At 42.3% G+C, this 23,761-nt stretch overlaps 1 protein-coding gene across 9 annotated transcripts; it reads left to right on the top strand.

The window, feature by feature from the left end:
- The first annotated feature begins 3,117 nt into the window (after positions 1 to 3,117).
- On the top strand, positions 3,118 to 23,706 carry NIM1K (NIM1 serine/threonine protein kinase). Of its 9 annotated transcripts, none has more exons than XM_042825570.1 (5): positions 3,118 to 3,316; positions 14,566 to 14,941; positions 15,173 to 15,735; positions 20,564 to 20,832; positions 22,844 to 23,706. In XM_042825570.1, exons 3-5 carry the CDS (start codon positions 15,444 to 15,446, stop codon positions 23,591 to 23,593), a joined length of 1,311 nt encoding a protein of 436 aa, XP_042681504.1. In that variant the 5' UTR covers positions 3,118 to 3,316; positions 14,566 to 14,941; positions 15,173 to 15,443; the 3' UTR covers positions 23,594 to 23,706. The 9 variants fall into 9 exon arrangements, with proteins under 9 accessions (XP_042681504.1, XP_042681513.1, XP_042681506.1 ...); XM_042825577.1 differs by lacking the exons at positions 3,118 to 3,316; positions 14,566 to 14,941 and adding exons at positions 17,565 to 17,664; positions 19,721 to 19,805 and having other exon boundaries at positions 15,649 to 15,735; XM_042825574.1 differs by lacking the exons at positions 3,118 to 3,316; positions 14,566 to 14,941 and adding exons at positions 16,189 to 17,664; positions 19,721 to 19,805 and having other exon boundaries at positions 15,649 to 15,735.
- Positions 23,707 to 23,761: the final 55 nt, after the last annotated feature.

The raw sequence follows: 23,761 nt of genomic DNA, 5'->3' as shown, positions 1-23,761 counted from the left end.
TTAAGATAAACCAGTTATTACACTGCGCAATAAATGCTGATGCTATCATGATTTCTGTGTTGCAGAATAAAGTATTTACTTTGAAGGAAATGAGAAAACTTGAGTATTCCCTGCAAAGCAAGAAGAAAATGCTTGGAAACTGATCTGGCAATGAAGAGTTCAGAGTTACTCCTAGTTTGTATTGATCCTCAGCTACATTGGCCTCATCTGTTATTCTGAAATTACTGCATTATTAGTTCCAGAGTTTTTGCAGCAGTTCACTGCGATATATTTGTGGACTCCTGTCAATGTCTGTGTAAGCTACCACGGAGCCAGGTAACAGGCACAGCTCATGTGCACACAGTGGCTTGGGATAGACACTGCATTTGTGTAAAATGGCAGGTCTCTCCTTGACAATAGGTCCACGTGTAGTGCTGTTTTTTGTACAGCATCATTAAAAAAATGTTGGTATTTCCTGTGTTTGGCAGGCAGTTATTGTCCTGGTTCTTATCCTATCACTACACTCCCCAAAACAGAATACCTCTTCATCTTTTCTGCAGCCCCATTAACTGGAAGGCCACAATGAGGTCTTCTCTGACCCCCTCTTCCCCAGGCTGAAAAGCCCAGCTCCCTCAGCCTTCCTTCATTGGTGAGGTGCTCTGATCATGTTCATGGCCCTTCTGAGGACCCGCTCCAACAGCTCCACATCTTTCTTGTGCTGGATGCCCCAGACCTGGTTGCGGTACTGTAGGTGAGGCCTCATGAGGGCAGAATAGAGGCAGACAATCGCCTCCCTCACCTTTCTTCTCACCATGTCTTCTGATACAGCTCAGGATACAGTTGGCCTTTAGGGCTGCAAGCACACATTGCTAGCTCATGTCCAGCTTTTTGTCCCTCAGAGACCCCCAAGTCCTTCTCCACAGCACTGGTCTCAATCCATTCTCTACTCACCCTATATTCATGTCTGGGATTGTTCTGACCTCAGTGCAGCACCTCAACAGATGCAATTCTCAAATCTGTCTAGGACCCTCTGGAGGGCATCCCTTCAACTGCACCACTGAGCCTGATGTCATCAGCAAACTTGCTGATGTGCACTCAGCCCCACTCTCTGTGCCGCTGACAGTGATGCTAAATATTGCCAGACCCAATATCAGATCCTGAGGAGCACCGCTTGTCTAGAGTCTCCACCTGGGTGGATGATACAGCTTTAAGGGTCAACAACTTTCTGTTTGACTCGTTGGGATCTTGTTTATGTATGGGTGCACTGCGCGGCTACACAACCACATTAAACACAAAAACTGCAAACTTTTGTCACTGTGTTTATCGTGTTCTCCTGCTAGGGAGGAGCCAAATTCCCCAAGGGCTCCCTTTATCCATGCTGCTGTGCTGAGGGTACAGCTGTGGTACAGCTGCACTCTTGGCCTTCGGGCCTTCGCAATCATATTTATCACTGAAATAGTATTTAAGCATGTCACCTAAAGGCCAAGGAGGATGCATGGAGTTTTCCTTAGACCAGGGATGTTCATGACATCTTGAAAAATGCTCAGATTTTAGCAGGATCACATTTAAAAACAAAACAAAACAAAAACAAAAACAAAAAAAAAAATCAAAGGAAAGCATTTCAGAAGTAGTGTTAATGCAAAGGGTCTGCCCTTCTGCTGTATACAAATGACTGATTTTTATCTTAATTTGAAGTGTAATTGATTAGCTCCATTTGGAAGAAGAGGTTTCTCTTGACAACAGTTCAGTTGTAATCAACTTCTTGCATCAGTAATTATTTTTTTTTAAGTATTATTTTATTTAAAAACCGTCTTGCTTATTCTTTCTTGTTCCCCATCCCCTTATTCTCCTCTATCCGTGTCATCTTTCGGCTACTCAGTGCCACTGGAAGCAGGTAATGTCATGCTAAGTGGAAAGAAGAGGTGCAAGTTCCCACCAGAATCAGAGTGGTGGAGCAGCAGCATGAGCTGGGTTTGGCCTGGTTCCCAGGTGCAGATTGTATCATCCTCTTTAGTGCTCTTGCTCTCCAGTGACCCAGGATTTGATGACCTCCTGAGGATGTGTTTGGCAGGGAAAAAAAGGAAATCTCTGAAGTCAGGGGATACCCAGAATATCTCTTTATGTCTCGCATGAAACTGCAGTCACTGAGTGATACCATATTGAATATATGTCAGAATATAAATTGGAGTTACCAAAACTTTATGATCTCTGTGGTCAGAGAAACACATGGGAACTGAGAATTGAGGTGTCATTTGTAACAATTGTCTCACTGCGCAGAGCCCCAACCCCCCCCCCTCCCCCATGAGCCTGATTCTGAGAAACACATTTCTGACTTTTCTTTATGGGAGACAGTGATAGACTGGCACATCTGTCCCATAAAAAAGTGCTATGGAGATTGTACTGCAATCAGTGCGTGACAACACACCCTATCCCGCACACACTAAAAAAACTCCCTTTAATTAGTCTTAAGATTTTTCAAGGTGTGCCTAGCTGTGTGGTTACAGTATCCTCCTATGCCACAAAACTCCTGAGAATGAGATCCCCCTCGAGGGTTTAGAACAAGGTTTCACATTCACGAGGTTCAGTCTGAGTGATGCTCCAGTGACAAAGCTGCTTCATAGAAGATCTGATCAGGTTTCTGTCAGTTTTGTTTTATTTTAAAAAGAATGGAAGTAGGTTTTGTCCAGATGTGGGATAACATCTTTAAAGAAACTGGATTATTTTTATCAGCTCCTTGGAACAGGCATCTCAGGCAATGTGGGACAACTGTAAAGAATGGGCTGTCTGGAGACATGGCCTGTTGAAAAACGTTGCTATCAATGAGAGCTGAAAGTAGAGCAAATACATCACTAACCTGCCTTGAGCACAGGCTGTCTTGACAAATGTGTTGTTTCAGAAATTGGTTCCATCAGAGAAAAATCCATCTTGGCAGTGTCCTTGTTTTGTTTTTTTGTTGGCTCCTTTCCCTCTTGCTCAATCTAAGCTGAGAACTATGTCAATAAAGGTATTTGCTTGGCTGTTTGAATACTTGGAATGAATTCAGAAATGCTGTGCTGCCGACTGAAGCAGCAGTGTTTAACTGGAAAGCTCTGTGACTGTTGGCTTCGCAGAGTCACGTGTGAAGTGGGAGCAGCTCTCTCTGACATGCTCTCCATCCTTCGTCCTCTTCAGGCCAGTGAGCAGCTGGCACTGATCCTGCCAGTGGTGGAAAGCCGAGTGTCAGCAGCTGTGGTCAGAGCCAGTGTGGGAAGGGGAATGTCAGCAGGCCCTGGCTCTCATGCGGCTTTCCTGAACCTGTGGGCTTGCACACTCATGGCTGCCAGTGTCAGCATGACAGGTATGTCACAAAGTGTGGTACGATTTGGGCCAGAGGGTGTCGGATGGAAACACTGCATTCAAAGCTGTGGAAGAGGGAAAAGTGAGCCAGAACCCCTGACGCCCCACACTTGTGGCTGGCCTGTATAGCTTTGTTTCACTGTTGCCCATTTCCGCAGTGGGGAACGTGCGTTTCTCTAATGTGTTTGTCCACACAGTGGAAGAGGCTTTCTTCTGTCTTTTTTCTGTTACCATTCAGGACACAATTAGAGACAAGTTCAGTTATCTGCAAATGTAAGGAGAAATGCTGTGAAAATCAGTGCTAATTTTGCAGAAAGAACTCTGTGACTGCATCTGTGCTTGGTGGCAGTCTGTCTGGCTGTGTGACTGGCAGTCTGTCAGCACCCATCCACACAGAATGGTGCTGCAGAAGAGCCTGGTTTCTGGCTGCTGCAATGTGAAAATGACAACCAATTCCTTGTTCATATCAAAATCTTTTTCTACGAGCTTTAGTGGGTAAATACTGACACAGTGATCAGATGCAACATTAGTCCTGCAGAGATTTGATCCTCCACAAGTCCTATATGAAGATTCCCTGAGTTAGTCAGCTTTTGCACTGGGAGCTCATTTTTAACACTGCTCTCTGCTGTCCTCTCAGCAGCAAATAAAACATGAACTGTGCATGGGATTTCAGTGCTTTGAACATGTGATGTTTGCCAAAGCCTCCTGAATTTTAAATCTGATATGAACTCTCAATTCTGTTTATATTTCATGGCACGTTTTTTCTCTGCTGCTGTAGCTTTCTTTTGTGTAAAGCATTATGTTGTGCTAATTCAGGGACTGGCAAATGTGTTTCATTATAGAATACATATGGACATGCTCAAAATAAATGTATATTTAATATGAATCTTGATATGCGAACACCTGGTGACATTGTTTGAGGAAGAATGAAAACATGTCTCTATTTACATTATTTTCCTGTCTTCCTTCAGTTGGTATTTCATAAGCAAGAAGAAAAAATCTAAGCCACTCTAAAATGATCATTGAAAGAAAACTGCTGGAACTTAAATACTCGTACAGGCTGAAGGAAAAGAGCTCAGCTTTATTTGACCATGTTAGAAGTCCCAGTATAGATGTTTTGAGTCTGTTTTAATAGTGCTACAGAACTTCCAATTATAGAATCACAGAATCAGTAAGGCTGGAAAAGACCTCCAGGTTCGTCCAGTCCAACTGTCCACCTACAACCAATACTGCCCACTAAACCGTGTCCCTAAGTAGCACATCTGCACATCTCTTGAACACCTCCACGTTGGTGACTATGTATTTAATGGTGTTTGGAAAATATATATGCATCTAAGTCTATAGCACATCCAACCAAAATTCTGAAGCTCTCTGTGCAGAATACAGGAGGACAAGATTTGGGCTTGGTGCTGGCTCTGAGACCAGAGCAGATTTTCAGCACGGTGGTCCCTTCTGGTGTCCAGTACTGCCATGGTGATGGTGATAAATGGCCGTGTCTTTGCCTTTTACCTTAATGGCGCTGGTGGTTTGAAGAATTTATGACAAAAAATGAACAAAGTTCTTTCTAGAACCAGTAAATAGCAGTGAGAAATGTTTGCTCATGCCTGGCCTGTGACTGAGTGGTTATGAGAATAATCTGTTTGCCATTCTGTTGAGCTCTGTGTTGTCACCAGATTAAGTGGTGTGATTAGCTGGGTTTAAGGGCTAATTTTATGAGACGATGCAAGAGGTGTGCATTTTCTTTTCTCTGCACTAGTGTTGTGGCACTGAGAAATACTGCTGCCTTGAAGAGACAGAAAAGTAAATATTGTTGATGAGGGTTCAGTCCAAGTCAAAACTTTGCGGCAGACAGAATATTTTGTTGATGTTTACACTAGCAAGCAAAGAAAAAGAAAAGCAGTTCTGGCTGAAAACAGAGTTGACTACTGACATGTCATACGCTGTCAAGCAGATTAGCTTTGTGTTTTGTCTACCCTGAGCAGCCCACTGGACAAGTGCTCCCAATATATCCCTTCAAGACTCAGTAGGTGATGTGTAATCCAAATCCAGGAGTTTCTGCTTCCTGAAGGGTTTTGGACTCTTAATGTTTGATCCAGTTATAACCTTGGATCTGGAAACCAGCTCACAGTCCTGTGTTGGCTGAAAATACAGTTCTCTGTTATTGCAAAGTATAATTAAGATTTTAAATTCAGGGGTTTTTTTGCTCGGTATGTATTCCTGTGAATATATAATTCCATGCATATATATATATCACTTAAACATTTTCATTCCTAAGTGTCTTGACAAAACTCATGATAGAGAAATCTGATAGACTTCATTTATTTCCTAGTTTAATTAAAATGATAAAAGAAAAAAAACCTCTGTTCTGCTCAATCAGTCAGCACTGTTGAAGTAGCAGACTCCTGTAATAGCTTGAATTTGTGTATTTTCTTTCATCTTTTTTCAAAAATTCTAGTAGCTAGTTCCACTGCTTTTTTTTCTGTTGTTTTTCTCCCTTTACAATGCAAAACAAAACCAGAGGGTTTTTGCCCCCTTTCATTGGGTTGCACTCAGGCAGCTGCCTTTTCTTGTCTATGAACCCATTCTATGTAGGTTTTCATTTTGACAAAAATAATAATAATCTGTGTCACAACATAGGTATGCAACTAATCTCAATAAGATTACGTAATTAAATTAAATATAACCAAGTTCATTAACATTAATGTTATTTAACTCAAGTCAGAAAAGTTTTGTCTGTTAAACGAAGTGTGCAATGTCACGCAGTCTTGGGGATTTGAAATGTAGAAACTTTTTCATGTGGCTCTGACGGGTTCAATGGAAAGCTGTGGATTGCTAGGACATCTGAGGAGGTCCTCTTCTGCCTCTTCCCGGATGGAGAGGCCTGCCCTGAGGCCCCAGCTTCTCTCCCACTCCCCCAGCAGGACGGGGCAGGTACCTCAAGGTGTGGGTACACACTCCTCTGCATGCACTGCTGGTTTATGTAATGTTGCTTCAAGAGACAATATAGACTTTTCAGAACTCAAAAAACTAGACAAGCTTAAAAGCAGAACCAAAACAAAAGAGCTTATTTTAGTGTGTGCATGTATGCATGTCTAGACATTTAGTTGCAACACGGAAACCGAGGCTGCAAAATAATAAAATCTAGAGTTGTGTTCCATCCAAGGGGGTTGTAACTAGATGGTCTTTGAGATCCTTTCCAATCCAATCCCTTACCTAAGATTCTTCATGTGCATCTTGGCAGCTGCAGCTGAGAGAGCAGGTCACTTGGAGGTGGCTGCTCTTGAGCTTTGCTGACTGGATTGAGAATGGTTTTCTAGATCCAGTTTAAAAACAACCACCCTGATTTCAATTTAATTTTCACTTCTGTACAAGAGGATCTCTAACAGGCAGTGTTTTATTTTTTATGCTTAGAGGTTAGTAGCTAAGACCTGAAGCAAGATCAAACCACATACTGCTAAGCTTCTTGCTGAGTCTCCAATGCTTTGAATCAGAGAATCATAGAATCACCAAGGTTGGAAAAGACCTCCAAGATCATCCAGTCCCACAGTCCACCTACCACCAACATTTCCCCACTAAGCCACGTCCCTCAGTACAACAAATGCAAATGTTTCTTGAACTCCTCCAGGGAAGGTGACTCCACCACCTTCCCAGGCAGCCCGTTCCAGCGCCTGACCACTCTCTCGGACAATAAATTTTTCCTAACATCCAACCTGGATCTCCTCTGGCTCAGCTTGAGACCATTCCCTTCAGTCCTATTGCTAGCTACAGGGGAGAAGAGGCCAACACCCAACTTGCCATGACCTCCCTTCAGGTAGTTGTAGAGAGAAATAAAGTTTCCCCTGAGCCTCCTCTTTTCCAGACTAAACAATCCCAGCTCCCTCAGCTGCTCCTTACAAGACTTGTGCTGCAGACCCCTCACCAGCTTTGTTTCCTTTCTCTGGATACACTCCAGGAATGTCCTTCTTGTAGTTAAGGGCCCAAAACTGAAAGCTGAGCACAATATTCACCGGTGTGGCCTCACCATGGCAGAGTACAATTATGCATTAAGCAGTTCACAGGAGCTAGCTGGAGCTTGTGTGTATCAAAGTTCTGAAAATTTTGAATCTAATCATTAATGATTCAAAAAGTACAAATATGCATCTTCCATGATAGATTTCTCTTATCTCCAAATCTGCTAAGTGTTCTCAGTCCTACCATTACTTTGAGACATTTAAAACTGCCAGTGACAGAGTAGTTGTGAAGATACTCTCAGGTTCCTCAGTATTGATAAAACAGCAGATAATCTTTGTGACAGAGACCTGCTTCTCCTCAGTGCTCTGTATGAGTACTGCATGTATACATCTACACCTTCCTGCAGTCAGGCTCAGTAGTGCAATGGCCTACTAATGCCAACTTAGTCACATGCCCTGACTATCTCAGACACTACTCCAAAATGTGGAATTGTCAGCAAAGAATTTCTATCTGTCCAAATAGTTCCATGGAACATATCTTCTGCCCAGTCATTTATAATGTACCCTCTGAACGCTTAATCTTCTGCTCAGTATTTTTGAGAAGTGGGCACATCTTGAAGCAAGTAAGATTGATTACTTTAGAAGAGGCAGCCAGAGTTATTTGTATTTAAAGAGGCCATCTGATATGTGCAGAGGACATCATGGAAGACAACTATGGTAGGTAACACAGAATAGAGCATTACCTGTTTTCCTCCATATGGAAGCACATTCTATGTTTCTCCTTCTGCAACTTGCTGTAGTGCAACTCTATTTCAGGCTGTCTGCTTAGCAGTGTCTATCTGCTTGAATATGCCATAATTTTATTGAAATAAATAAAGGCTGATTTCCACAGTAATCTGAGTGACACTCAAATAATTGGCTTGTGTTGCTATCCTTTTCTTTTTCCAAATATATATTTTTTCACTGAAAGCTTATAAGTCAAATTCATTTTTAATGATGTAATTGGGTTAGATGCAAATCTTGCCCTGCGTTTTATAAGCCGAATAAAGACTTTTGTTGCATCAGTTGCCACAGAGAGCATGTTTAATTGAAGCTGTTTTTCTCTTGGAAGAACATTTCCATGACCAATCAACCAATTTGCATCGCACATCAGGGCAGGAAGAAAAAGAGACTGACCAACTTAAGTTTTATTTCAAAGTACAGTCAGATTTCAAATTAGTTCTTCCCATGTGTTTCAAAGACCTGGGAAATCAATGGGTTCTACACATGCATTGCTTTTTGTCTTTGCTTTTTATGCAAGTTTATTGACAACTCAAAGATTAATTAATTCTGTCTCTGGCTTTTATCATGCAGTGCTTCAAAAGGATAAAAGAGATTTTTCCCCGTGCTTTATTTTCTACTTCACAAGTCTTATTGAATTAGCTCAGTGCAGTTCGTATGACGCCGATTGCTGTGCGTGTGCTTTCTGATCAGTGTGGCACAGGCAGCCGGTGGGCTTTGGGCTTGGTGCAGTCAGTGGCTGGGACCAGGGCACACCTGTGGGCTCTCTGCCTCGCCACCAGCTGTGAGAACTCTTTCTGGCCCATGACGGTAATGCATGGAAGATGGAAAGGTGAGTGTGCACCACCCGGTACTGCAGCACCCCATGATGGAGCCCTGCTGCCACTGCGATGCAGACATAGCATAGGCGTGGATGCAGTCCTGCAGGGCCTACCTGATGGCAGCGGCTCAGTGGCTCACAGCCAGCCACCCTGTGGCACTGCTGCACAGCCAGTGGCAGTAGGGGTCATGGTGAGATCTTCTGGGTGGGTCTGTAAGCAGGCTGGTTAGTAGGATCCTTGAGAGAGATAGGTTTCTGCCAAGGAGACATCTGTTTTTCTTTCAGGGTTCATCCCAGGAGTGTGGAGCGAACCCAAAAGATGAGGTTTTCAGTCTTTCTGATGAGCTCAGGGGGCATCCGACCAGCACAGTGTGCGTACAGGGTGAGAGGCCATGGGGGAAACGGGAAGTTCCTCTGAAGGAGAGAGGCCACGGAGCACGCAGGGCCTGTGGGCATCTCTGCCTACAGGACAGGATGTGTGTATGGAATAGACTTATGGTATAAGAACAGATGTTGGTGTTGTTCTGAAACATTTCATTTCATAAAATCAAGCCTCATGGGAATTGAAAAGATATGCTTGCTCATCACCACAACTGGTGTATCTCAGTATCTCAACTGGTACATCCTGTATCTCAGTCAGAAACAGAGCCAGGATTCCTTTCTCAGAAATTCTTTGCTTACTGCAGTGCTGGCCATCCTTGACAAACACATTCCCACACGCGCTGTGTTTTCCTCCGTGGGGCTGAGAGCCCCTCTGAGCAGGGCCAGTACACCATGATCCTTTCATAGCAGTGCTCATTAGTAACAAGGACCAGAGAGACTCTGTTCTAATGCTCAGGCTGCACTGCACAATGCCTTTTTGATTCTGGGTGGTCTGAATCCCCCAAGGGCCTCCAGCTCTGCATGAGGTCATGCTGAGGCAGCTGCCTATGTCTTGGATGTGCGGCAGTGTTGGTCTGAGTCCTGTGTTTGGAAATGTTAACTGAAGACACTGATAAAATGGTAAAGTGTTTTCAAATTTTGTTCTGCCAATGAGCTTCTGTGTCCAAGGAATTATCACCTGGGTGTACTTTTTCTGTCCCTTTTTTGTTTTTTGTCCTTTTTTGCTGCTTGGACAAAAGCGTTTTGCAGTGTTTGTAGCTGGTACAGTAGTGCCAGATCAGAGCACAGCAGTATCGACCGAGTTGGGTTTCACCACTCTGTCTTTTTGCAGAAATACCAAGTAATGCATAAGGGCTGGCACTCAGCATCCCCCAACCCCAAGCACCCTGCTTTAGGTATGCAGGGCTCAGGTTTGTTAATTTCCTAAGTGCAAAGTGCACCGTCTTCTCGTCTTTGTAACAATTAAGGGGAAAAAAATAAGTGGGGTAGAGTTGATGTGTTCCTGGGGGTACTTTCTCAATTTTTCCTTCTGGCAGCAGGATTTCTAATTTGCTTGGTTTGGTGTCACCATGTTGAAGAGGACTTTGTTGTGGCAAAGGAGTCGGTGCAGTCCCACTTTTTGTTACCTTTTCCTGCATGCTTTCTTGGTTCTGTGGCCACTGCGCTGTGTTTTGCTGGGAAGAACACTGAAGGTGTTAGTGTTCCGTTTCATTTGTCAGTATGCAACAGTAAAAATAATAATCCACACTCTTTAACTCGTTAATTTTTCTTTCCCTTTCCCATCTTGGAGGTAGTCTTGTATCTGTGTTGTGTCTGAGATGAGCACAGAGGGCAGCAGGTTGTGGCGAATGTGCTGTGTACTTTGCAGCGGTGGCTCTGGTGGCTCTCTGCTGAGTGCTGTGTGCTGTGTGCTGAGTGCTGAGTGCTGAGTGCTGTGTGCTGTGTGCTGAGTGCTGTGTGCTGTGTGCTGAGTGCTGTGTGCCGTGTGCTGTGCTGTGTGCCGTGTGGTGCCGTGTGCCGTGTGCTGTTTGCTGAGTGCTGTGTGCCGTGTGCCGTGTGCTGTGTGCTGTGTGCTGTTTGCTGAGGGCTGTGTGCTGTGTGCTGTGTGCCAGCCCTGGGAGCTGCTGGAACTTCTCCACACTGTTGGAGGGTCTGCTTCAATGTAATCGTTTGGTCCTTGGTATGTTTGTGTCTTCTCACAGCCTAGAACATGCTAAATGAGGGAAGGAACTCACTGCAATTCACGCTGCAGTCATCATCTTAAAATACTCTGGTATAGATATCACATGAAGTAAAAAAGTGAGTAGAGCTGCACATTCTGCTGCAAAGGACGTATCTCCCATTTCAACATAAGTTGCTCTTGTTTCAGCCTGTTGCAACACATGTGCAGTGTACTTTATATTTTTATAAGTGTTTACAGAATTATTTTATATTGCCTTACCCAGGGCTGCTGTGCATGTTAATCTGCCAAGCTGGTAAACCAGCAGAGCCTTAGGCAGGTGTGTTCATAAGGTTGAAAAATAAGCTGCCCTGGTCTGGTTTTGATTGAACAATAAGTGGCAAACTGAGTGTTGTGCTCAGGAGGAGCAGTAGTAATTCTGGGATGTACTGAAACTGATGGCATGTGAGCCCAGGCAGAAAAAGCCAGTTGTTTCTGGAGGCTCTTCACCATCAGCACTGAGCATTGTTGGTATTTCTTTTCACCTGGGAGCTGGGAATGTTCAGTCTGTAACTGTGCTGTATTGCATGTTCTGAAGCTCTGCTCTCTGGCGCTCACAGAAATAACACTGAGAGTGCTGCTTATTCAAATTAAAAAAAAAAAAAAAAGTGCTTTGGTCAAGCCTTGAACAAACTTTGATTTCCTTTGGCCACAATAGCCACGCACTGACCAAACATTACTTAGCAAAAGCACGGAACTGGACCATGGCATTCCTCGTGCAAACAAACATGCTGTCTGGCTCCACAGGAGGCCTGTTATGTGGTGTTGGGTCTGTAATACAGCTCTTGATTGTCCTAGTGGGCTCTCCCTCTTTTATGAAGGGTCTTCAAAACATAAGAATGTATTGGATTGCTGGTATTTTCTTGACATAACTTTCAAAGCTCTAATACAGAGGGATCAATATTTTCATATCATTGACTTAAAAAAGCCCTGCTACTTTAAATCTTGTTCAGTTCCAGAGTTGGCTTGCATCACATGTAGCAGGATAGAGACAAGCTGCTCTTCAGGAGAAGTCAAGCAAACCGAGCTAATCCCCTGCCCTAAGGAAGCATCTCACTCCCTTCAGAGCTCACAGTGGTGGGGCTGAAAAGGGAGCCCTGCTGAATTTACTGCAATATTCAGTGTCATCTGTATATAAAGAACAGACTGATACTCTGAGGATTTGAGCAGCAGGAGACTATACCATGCGACTTCTTTCACATTCATTCAAACAGGAACTGCAGCAGTTTATGTCTGCAAACAGAATTTTTCTTGCTTCTCTAAGGGACAGGCTTAGAAAAAGAGAACAGGCTGCAAAGAACTGTGCTGGTAGCTGTGTTCTAGCTGCTCTTACTTTTTAGTGTTTTACCACAGGTCCTTGAGACCAGGTCACTTTCATTTACCTGCCAGGCAGGGACTTCAGGAACCAAAGTCTACATATCCAGTCATCGCCTTTCTGTTGTTTGTTTCCTTCTTTTACCTTTTGTTACAAATTTCCTCAGGTTTACAATGCAGGGTTTAAAGTGAGCCTTCAGCGAGAGCCTGAGGGCATTTAGCACTTCCTAGAATAGGACTAGAACATCAGTACCTGGAAATACATGAACAGCAAGGTCAAACAAGAGCAGTGGTGGGCTGGGATGTATCTTAAATGTCTTATGTCTGTTCACTCTGTCTTGTATTTCTTCTTGTTGTGTTTATTTATTTAGTAATTTTGCATGATTATTTTGTTATAGAAAGTAATAATTTGGCCAAAACATTCTCCTGAGGTTTTTTTATATCAATAGTCAGCCATACTGGAAACAAATAGATACATATGGATATTGTCTCCATCATATTTGGATGAGTCCTGATTTCATATTTTCTTCCTTCTCGCTTGGAATTAGTGCTTTTACAGACAGTGCTCTTTTAGATGCTATCAGGGTGGATTTTACTGATTTAGGTTACAGGAAGGAACTTAGGCCAGAAATAGATGGTATGTTTTCTGCTAAGAATACTGAAATAGCTCATCTTAAAAGATGGGGGAAACCTAGCCAGTTGGCCACAGACCAGCAGATTGCCTGGCTGACAAGTCGCGGGAAGCTTGGCTGGCAGATTAATGGTTTAAAATCTAATGCTCTAAAAGGAGAAGTTGGGTCTCAGTAAGCACTTGGCAGGAGCAGAATCAGGAAGAGCTGTGTGCTAATGCCCTAATGCAGTTTTGCCTTTGACCCTATAGCATGTTTGCAAGGCCCTGGCATTGCCATGTGGTGTTTCTGTCACTGTGGTATTGAACCACAGCCTTCTGTTTGCCTTTACCAAAAGTAATCATCGGGCAACTGTATAGGTCTGTTTGATAGAAATCCTTCTTGAGACTTCAACCGTTTAATTGCAAGGTCCTGGTTTTTTTTGCACGAAAGTGGTCTTTAGCTGTGTGGCTTTAATGCTGAACAGGCTGACAACTGTGAGACCCAGCTACCCCAAGTGCCCTTTTCCAGCTGTTCTCAGTATTCCAGTCATTGTAGTACTCACTAGACTAGAGATTTCCAAAACCTTGCTCTGACAGCATTGTCCGCCATTAAAACTGTGCAACATAGTTGATGTTCATGTTAACATTTTTTTTATTACCTAAAACATTCTTAAAATCACTAAGTGAGACAGGTTAAATTAGAAAACAACTATGGGCCAGAATTCATGCAGTCCTGCAAGAAATTGTTCTTTCCACGAATGGAGGAGAGCAAATACAGAATGGGAGTTTAGGTTTATGTGGATCTTGCTTGTTTGTTTACCTTGTATTTTTGCTGAGGATACTCCACATCCTAAGTATTTCTTCCCTGGTATCAAAAAATGGAGACAGAGGCAGCATGCAGTGCTCCTCAGGATAGGCTGACGGGCAGATCCCACAGGCTTTGCTCCGTTTCCACTCAGTCTTTCCTTCATTTACAGTTTCAGGCTTTAGCCAGGGATGGTTGCAAACATGCAGTGTTTGTCAGGGGGCTGACTCTTACATCCACAGAACACAATGAAACATATTTGAATACTCTGTCTTAGAGTTTGGGCAGTGTTTACAAGTTGTTTACTTTCCACTTCTTTTCATTCATTGTTTCTCGTGATTTGACAGCATTCCAGATCCAAGATTGATTTGGTTATATCATACAGTTTTCTATCAGACACAAGAATGGCCTCTTCCTGCACAGCTGTGTGATAGCAGAGCTCAAACAGGAGTAAAATCTCCGTAAGGGAGTAAGAGGAGTTCAAAGGCACATTACAGAACAGGCACTTGCTGCCTGGCTGCAGTTGCAGCAGTGCTAGGGCTGAAGGCATGGCCCATGGGGCAGCCCAGTGAGCAGAGCAGAGGGGATGGTGACCATGCAGCATGTGCTCTGAGCAGGAAGAGCAGCTGTGGTGCCCTCAGGCTCTCCTCTTCCTCTTAGTGGGGTTGCTGGAGTTTAGAGGCCACTGTCACACAATGTACTGTTTTAATGATAAGTCATTAGTTATGTACTCAGAGTAAGGACTTCTTTCCACATGCTGCCAAACAAATTGAGTTAAACTGGTAAAATGATGCCCGGTGTGCTGTCTCTAAGTGAAGTGCTTGGCTGTTACATAATGGTTTTAATGACTTTCTTCATCTGTCTGCTTAGGCACACCATGCGTCTGGCAAAAATTTGAGAAGGCTCAAGGCGTTAAAGAAAGCTCATCTAAATAAAGGCGGGTTAAAGTGACATTGCAGTTACTTAATCCTGCATTGTCCTGCCATGTGACTTCAGTGATACGGAGGCGCTGCGTTTCTTTTGGCTGGTGCACAGATCATGCTTTTCCTGTCATCTTCCAGGATCAGTTGCTTTGTTAAAGCAGCAACGGGAAGGAAACAGAGGGGCAACAGACTATTTACAGCAAGGCTTCGAGGCGGTCACTTCCAAGGTACAGTGACAAGCTCCCAGGCTGAGGAATGAATCAGAGAAAAACCCTGTGTTCAGCTTTTGGACTGGTACCAGAATCAGGACCCACGTTCTTAAGGTCAGCTACTCAAAATGAACTGGAAACATCTGAATTTATGCAGAGTAGGTAATCAGCTACTTGTCTGATTTTTTCCTATCAAGCCAGTTTTCAAAGCAGCTAGCTAGACCCTGAAAATTTGTGTCAAATATTCTGCATTTGTTTCAAATGTACTACATAGAATGTGAGCAACGCACTGTTTTTCTGCATAAAGCCTGCTGTTTGAACTGCAGAGCCTCTTTTACCTTGCAGATGAGCATCCTGACACACTAAATCTGTCAGTGAGAAATGGACAAAAATAGAACCAAATTCCATCTCCAAATTTGGACAGAACTGCAATGTGTAGATACAACTTTTGAGGTGAATTCCAAACTGGTATGTGGACTTCTTCACTAAGCTGTTTTGTTGCTGTTTGCACGGTGTCTGTTACGTGCAGGATTGCATATTAGCAGAGGAATATTTCACTTCATTAAACTCCTTGTTGGGACATTTTGTTCAATGGAGCCGTGATTACCTACAGACTATGACAACAGGATTTGTGAATGGAGGAGGTCTTGGAAAGCATCGCTATGCCAGGTGGAATCGTGAGGACAGTGGAGAAGACTATGGGCGTGAGGAGTGCTGTGGAGGAGATGAAGAGGGCAGGCAGCAGAGGCTGACCCCATTTGAGAAACTAATGCAGGATATGTCCCACAATGAAAAAATGGTGAAAGAATTAACCCTGGGAAAGAGAATTGGCTTCTACCGAGTCAGAGGAGAAATAGGAAGTGGGAATTTCTCACAAGTGAAACTTGGAATTCATTCTCTTACCAGAGGTAGGCACTGCTGTGTGGGTCACCTGGTTTCTGATCGCCCTCGTTCTGTGTACACATAAACTGACCTCTTTGATAAGAAAAATGCTGCCGAAACCTTCAATACACATACCAGTTGTATGTGCTTTTTTCGTTGTGTGAACCTGTAAGCAAGTACAAAGATAAATGCTTAGGTTAGAGGTAGCCTTCAGCCGTGACAAGCAGCCAGAAACACTTCATTTGGGTGGCATGTCTCACCCTGCAGCTCATGACTAGCCACACTTTGAAAGACAGTGCCACAAACAGTCCACCTGCTGTCTCCCATGCCCAGCGCAGAGGCTGCAGGCTTGCGGGTGCTAAACTTCCAGGGCTGCCTAGCTTGGCATGGACCTGCCACAGCTGGAGGGAGCAAAGCTTCCTTTGCTTAATGGCTAATTTTAGTAATTTTGATGAGAAATTTGACGTTGTGTTATGCAGGTGGTTCGTTAAGGTAAAAAGCTGGGACAGGGAATACAAGTATAGGCTGAGCAGATGCAGGAAAACAAGCGTTGGTACAGCCAAACCTGGGTAGAGGGTAAGTACAGAAACACACTGCATATACTGCTTGTATGGAGAGCTAGAAAAGCTAGATAACTGCAGCAAACACTTTGGTTACAGGTGTAACTATGAACTTGCTTTCGTCTACCCTGTTTCTTCTGCTGTCTTTGACCAAAACAAAAACTGCTTGATTTCCCCTTGGGGATAGCTACTTTTGCACTTGCCTTTGCACATTACCATCTTCAGTTTTTCTCTCGTCTTTCCTTTATAATTCAATCAATTCTCATTCCTTTCACCATCTGAAAGGTGGGAAGACTAGGTTCTCCCCCAAACTTTCATTCTCTGCTATCTGCTGCTATTTTTGCTGACCACCTCCTTCAGCCCACACTGCAGAGATCTGAAAGCTCATGTTGAGCCCAGTTACAGTTTTTACACTGGGAAGTGAAGAATTGGTGGTATTGTCTGTTCTTCTGTTTCTGTGCTGTTTGTTTTGGTGTTTGTTTTTTTTTTTTTCCCCAAAACTGAAGTCTGTCTTAGCCTATGGGTTTGTCTGTCTGGGTTCGTTTTTTCTGCTTCCTTGCTTCTGGAAACCCTGTTCTCCTTGGCCTACAGCAAGTTGTTTCTTTTTCTGCAGAGTGATATTTTTCCTTTCACAGAGAACTGTCTTCTGTTTATCATTGGCAGAAATGCTGCTCCCATATTGGGAACAAGAGGAATGCTGATGGGAAGATAAATTTGAGCCAGATGAGCTTTTACATGTTGAATTTCCCTAGGAGACAGGTTGCTTTAGCATTTGCATAGAGCTGATTGATTGAACACTTTTGGACGTCAGCAAGTACAGTAAATTTGAACAAATTAAATATAAAAACAGGCTTTTTTTTTTCCTTGAAAATCTTCTTTTTCACCAAAAATCTCTAAAATTATTTTTTTGTCATTGGGGATTAAAATTTTCATTGGGTAATTTTCTGATGCTAATTTTGCAACTGTCACGAAGAAGGAAGGCTAAGGGGAAAGCATTGTCTTACTTGTTTCTGCTTGTGACTTTGTCTGGCATCATAAAGTATGCATTTGGGATGGAGGAGAGGAACAAGTGTGGGTGCACTTCCCCTACATACGCATGCACACATACACGCACCCTTCCAAAGAGGAGTCTCCTTCCAGTGTATGTTCATTGCTGTGTTGTTAATGAGCTGATGTACCTGCACAGAGCTAATAAGTCTCCTCTTGGCAGAGGTGCAGATAAAAAGTCCTTCCTTGGGGCAGGGGAAGGTACGTGTATACCTTGCATATATTCATCTCTTCAGTTGTTGTTGTAGGTTCTAAGCATTGTCTTTCTGCTGACATCTCACCCTACTTGAAGAAGGAAACAATTTCGTTCTTCACCATGACCAGTTCCTGTAACGATTCTGTAATCAGGTGTGTGCTGTTCTCTAGCCCTCGTGCTCTGTTGCAGCAGAACACCCAAAAATGGTTTGCAAGAAGCTGATAAGGGCAATAAAAACAGTAGTATCAAAGTGGATGAAGAACCCTGCTTCTCTCACAAAGAGAACGTTGGTTGTTCAGCAGTTGCAGGAAAATCTCAGGTGGTGTGATGTGTACTGGGTTATTCAGATGCACTGCCCCAGCTTGGCTTTGATTTTATTTCCTTTTGCCAATATAGCATGTGCTACTTTTTCCTGAAATAATTTCTCAACCATTTATTAACTTTTCTTATTCACTATGACTTCAGATAGCATTTTTCAAACCTCAACATATGGTCAGTCAAAATCTTTTTCATAATTAATTTCAATATTTTGGTGAATAAATTTCTTGATGAAAATGACCTATTTAGAACTGCTGCCATACAAGGGAAATACAGTGTTTAGAAACTGGGCTCTTTTTTTTTTTTCTTTTCTGAAACAGTTTTGAAAGGAAACAAAGGCCTTTTCTTATACTGTAGGTCAGCTGGTTTTCTGTGTACTGCATGCACATACAACTGCAGAAATGCAAATTTTAATGAGCTTGGTCCTGGTACGTGGTACTGTATGAATAAGATCCGGCCTTTCAGTTCTAAACCCTTTTTGTGTGTTTGTTTGCTTTCCTTTTAAAATTTTATTGAGAAAGTAGGCATAGCAGAGGTATGGGAACAGATGAACTTTAAGGTCCCTTCCAGCCTAAGACATGCTGTGACTCTATTTCTCCTACAAGTTGCTTTTTTGTTGTTGTTGTTTTGCTTGTTTAAAGTCCAAATGCTCCCAACTTTTATCAATCAGGACATAACAATGCAATTACATAGCTAAGATTGCGAGAATTGTTTTCTCTGTAGCATCTAAACATCTAGCTGTGCAAATCTCCCCCGAGCTAGCACTCTTTATTCTTGGTTCAGGGGGTCAATGTACTACCAACGTGACAAGGGTTTTACAGTCTTTCACCTCTAGGTCAGCAGTCAGAGCTCTGCCAGGATCTGCCACGTGCTGTTCCCATTAAACATTCCCATTAAACATTCAAGGGAGCTCATTCCCTTCTGATTCACCACGCCAGGTGTCTGTACTGTGCAGTAGGTGCAATCATTCCTAACAGCCTCAGTAGGCAGCAAAAAGCAGGGAAGTCTGCTCTCTCCTCATTTCAGACTTTGAAAGCAGAAGCATGGAAGGGATAAGTCAGCAGCTCTCAGAATCTCACTTCCCCAGAGTATCTGCTGCACTGTAGTAGGGGAATCAACTCATGCATTTATATTACTAAGAAATGTAAATATACCAAACGTGGAGTTTTCTTCATCTGTACAGACATAAATGCATATACATCAATAACACTTCAGGAGTACTGAAACACAAAATTTGAGGAAAATAACTTTATAATAGTGTAAATGGAAGCACCTTGAAAGTTTTTCTATCAAATGTAAAATCATAATGGCCTTGTCATGCTTCCTTTAAAGTAACAGCTTTTATTTTTAGTAATTTAACTTTGTCTGCTAGAACATGAAGTTTTTCTTAGAAATAAAATGGTAAGAATGATGAATTGCTAGGACATCTGTGGAAGTATTTTTTTTTTCCCCAAGAATAAACAGTTGTTTTAACTGCCATGTTCCAGTTTAATTTTGCTGTCTTAGTAAGTTGTACAAAGACACTGTAAGCCTATTTTAACCAGACTAATCCCTCCAATACCAGCTGTATTCAAGACAAATGCCATGACCTACCAGTTTTCATACAGAACCATAAGAGCAATCCTCAATGAGCTTTTTGAGCTACCCTATTGATACGTACACCAGCATTTCAAGGCCCTTAGCTTGAAAATATGCTACATAAGCAAGCAGAACTTAACCACAGCTTTGCATTACCAGGACCATATAAGACTGATTAGTTGTTTTACATGATCCCTGCAACTTATTCTATGTCGCTGTTTTATTTCCTTCCTTGCTATAAAATCTGTGGTGTGAATTCACGGCCCACTGTGGTGCAGACATAAAATTGTACTTTTCCTGTATTCCGTGCAGTACCAAGAGCCACTCATGCATGAACACGTTGGAAAAACTGGCACAGCTATCCTGAGAAAGACAAACCTCTGCAACACTGATTTTGGTAACTGAGAATTTGTGGGGATATGGGATAAGCCATTAGGCAACATTTCTGTAAGTCACATACATGTAAACACATCTGCTATAAGCTTGCAGGGTTATTTTCAAAGTCCTTACACTACCTCCATGTTAGTCCACCTGCTCTGGAATAAACTGCCTATATTCAAGCCTCCATTAATCTGTAAGCACCAGGCTGTTGCGTGCAACTAATTCACAGCACTGAGCTAACAACAAAGGCACAGACTTCCTTTAACAAACCTGAGCACACAATCAGGTTGAAAAGTGGGAAAGGTCTGCAGCTCAGGCTTAGGGGCCTTGCAGGAACAGTCTTATCCTCAGAATGGAGCACAGCCTCCAGATTTTGTAATGCTGAGACTCTCATTTGCCCATTTCCTTCTCAACAACAGAGAGCAGGAACACTAGCTTCCACTCAGACAGCCAGATTTCTGTTTTGAAAGCTATAATGCCCAAGTTAGATATCTAACAGAGATAATTGTTGCCATCAGATGTATACTGACATGCTTGACAGCCTAGGAAAATGTTACATGATTTGATTAGCACTTGTAATACTCTGCCAGCCCTTAGCTGTATCAGCAGTGAGGAGGATGCTGGAGACAGTAGGGTGTGAAAGATGACAAGGCTTAGTAGGCTTCTCTAGCTTATCTTATATTCATCATTGCAGTTATGTAACCATGCATTATACAGAAATAGTATTACTGTTTGTACTTACTGAATTAACATGGAAAAGTACTTTCTTTTCAGAGAAAGTAGCTATTAAGATTTTGGACAAGACAAAATTAGACCAGAAGACTCAACGTTTGCTATCTCGTGAAATATCAAGCATGGAAAAACTCCACCACCCAAATATCATCAGGCTGTATGAAGTGGTGGAGACACTCTCAAAACTGCACCTGGTAATGGAGTATGCAGGAGGAGGGGAACTCTTCACTAAAATCACTACAGAAGGAAAGCTAATAGAAACAGAATGCAAAATAATCTTCTCCCAGATTGTTTCTGCTGTGAAGCACATGGTAAGTTGCTCTTCCATGGGCATGTTTCTCCTCACTGCTTCAGCTGATTTTGAGGATGTGTTTTGTTTTTCCAATTATTAAGTTTACTGTTACCAGGATTTCAGGCACATACCTTTGAACAGTGAAACCAGCTTGAGAAATACCATCTTAAAGACACCTAAGAGTGCTTTCACATCCATCTCAACTTACTGCCTCTCTGTTGACATGTTTGGGGAGGAGACTGAATTGAGAGCATGTGGTGAATGGAGCCATCCATTCAGTAACAGTGTTCCTCCTGACCACTTGTGTTTGTATGGATCCGATAGTAAAGCTTCATTTCATCCCTCAGCTGTTTCAAAAGAGCATCACTCACTTTTCTGCTAGAAGAAAGCAGTCCCAAGAAGAGACGTGTTGTGTATTGCAGACATCCAGCTCACTTACTAACGAATGTGGGAGACTAATACTTAAGACAGTTAATTCCTGTTCCTTCTTAGGTGATGTCAACACTTAGCAAGTCACTTCCTCTTTTCTAGCCCTCGTAACTGCAACTAGACTTAGAATGATGCAATTCATAGAACCCAAAGCATTCTATAAAGGCAAAAATGAGTAATTAACCACTTCCAGTACAACCTCCTCTGAGTCTTGCTTAGTAACCACAGCTGCTTACAACTACATTACAAAAGCCATGAGAAATCTGCTCTGCGTTTGACTTAACACTAGTTAAAGTTGGCCCAGAGTGCCCTCCGGTGGCTCATACTCTCCCGCCGTGTAACCGGCTCCAGTTCCAACAGGCAGGAAGATGCAAGCAAGTGTATTTCCAGGTCAGACATCTAGAAATGCATTGCAAACAACGTTTATGAAAACGTTGTGTTTATGAAAAACATGTTAATGTATTTTGACAGAACAATCAGATGTCTATAAATGAATTAGCTTCAACATCTTTTCCACAGGACAAGTATTCAGGATCTACTGGATCTTAAAGATCATTTGTATTTCTTAACATTAAAACCAGACCTCCAATCTCACCAGCCTCTTTACTAATACACTCAGTCTCCTGCAAAAATATTTTACTTTTGCCAATCTATTAAAATCGGGCCACTTATATCCCATCTCACTGTTGTCAGCCCTCATGAGGACTAAAGATCCTTGCTTGTTATTGATGACAGGGTTTCTCTAGTGTCTCCACGTGCACTCTTACTTACAAGGGTAACAGCAGAGATGCTCAAACTCTTTCGCTCTTCCTAGTCATTTCAAAGATGAAACTAAACCCGTACTTAATCAGTATAGTTAAATGCCTACTCAGCAGAGCACATCAGTACCTTCATTTCTGAGGTTAAAATAAAAGGTACATGTTGCAGCCTTTTCACTTCGGATTTCTAAAAGTAGAAGACAATACTGAACGTCCTGCAAAGACATAAAATATCACCAGGCACAGCTTTGTGCACACCTCTTCTCTTGCCAATACTAGATATTAGGATATGGATCACAAACTAGGACAGTTGCTACAGTTCTCTTATCTGGTACCACATTCACATAATGTTATCAATGAACTAGAAGATTTCAGTTCATAAGTCTGCATGCTCAGAACAAATGCAAAAATGGCTTTACATACTTAAAAAAATATTTCTGTTACATCGGTACAGAAATGTAGTCATTTCAAAAACTAGTGCTCTGAATCCTGAAAAAATACAAAATACTTAGCACGGGAAGATACACAGTCATGTAGGATTATCCATAATGCCATCGCATCTGCTTAACACAAATACTAATTCCTAACTAACATTAATGAATACTAACAAGATGTTGCTGTCCTTCAAAACATACATGTATATGTACATGCATTTCCGCTCCCCCTCGGTCATTTTCTTACCAGTAGAGAATTAAGATGGACTTGCAACCTTCGGTTTCATAGCAAAGCTTATTTCTTTGTTCAAGATAAATAATTCCCTTTCCTAGGTATAATTAATCAATAAAAGATAAAGAGTAGTCACTTAAGTACTTGCTAATACCCAGTGTTCTTCCTCTTCTATAGCATGAGAATAATATCATTCATCGGGACTTGAAAGCAGAAAATGTTTTCTACAGCAGTAACACCTGCGTTAAGGTGGGAGACTTCGGATTCAGCACAATCAGCAAAAGAGATGAAACTTTAAATACTTTCTGTGGGTCTCCTCCTTATGCTGCCCCTGAACTCTTCCGAGATGAAAACTATGTTGGCATTTATGTAGACATCTGGGCACTAGGAATATTGTTATACTTCATGATTACGGGGATCATGCCGTTTCGGGCAGATACAGTGGCCAAACTGAAGAAGTGCATTCTTCAAGGGACGTACAGCTTGCCTCCCTGCCTCTCGGAAGCTTGCCAGAAATTGATAAAAGGAGTCCTTCAGCCAGTACCAACAGAACGATATTCTGTCAAACTTATTATGAACAGTGAGTGGATGCAGGGGATACAGTACCCAAAACCTTTACAGCCTTTTAAACTGGATCCTAAGTATTTATCAGAGATCAACACACTCAAAGAGGAGGAAATAGAAGTGAAAAATGCTCTGAAAGATCTGGGAATCACAGAAGAACACATTCAAAACAACCGGGGAAGAGATGCACGCAGCTCAATAACAGGTGTCTACAGAATTGTTTTACACAGAGTACAAAGGAAAAGGGCCCTTGAATGTGTCCCTATAATGTCCCATCCAGATCCCAAGGAACAAAACATAAAGAAAGGAATCAGCTCTTGTAACGGTGTAAAGCACACATCCAAGCTGTGTTCTATTTTGTAAACCACACTGCAAGCTTTAAACTCAGCACACTTAACAAAGGGTTTTATTCACTTTTCACAGGTTTTGGTGTTGCATTTTTTCTAATTTTTAAATAAACCAAATTGCCTCATTTCCTTTGTATTTTTCAGCTCACATTTGAAGTGCTCAAATGCAGAGCCCTAATGTATT

This window comes from Centrocercus urophasianus, unplaced genomic scaffold (genome assembly GCF_019232065.1).
Source record: "Centrocercus urophasianus isolate 14NV4802_14NV808 unplaced genomic scaffold, USGS_Curo_1.0 seq_25, whole genome shotgun sequence".
Classification (NCBI taxonomy): Eukaryota; Metazoa; Chordata; class Aves; order Galliformes; family Phasianidae; genus Centrocercus; species Centrocercus urophasianus.
The sequence above is the reverse complement of the archived record's forward strand: the minus strand, read 5'-3'. Positions and strand labels throughout refer to the sequence as shown.

Bases quoted from the DNA above. Each gene is read 5' to 3' on its own strand.
- NIM1K (XM_042825572.1), top strand. From the start codon at position 15,444: ATGACAACAGGATTTGTGAATGGAGGAGGTCTTGGAAAGCATCGCTAT. The intron at 15,736-20,563 runs GTAGGCACTGCT...CTTTCTTTTCAG, and splicing joins AATTCATTCTCTTACCAGAG to AGAAAGTAGCTATTAAGATT. The intron at 20,833-22,843 runs GTAAGTTGCTCT...CCTCTTCTATAG, and splicing joins TTTCTGCTGTGAAGCACATG to CATGAGAATAATATCATTCA.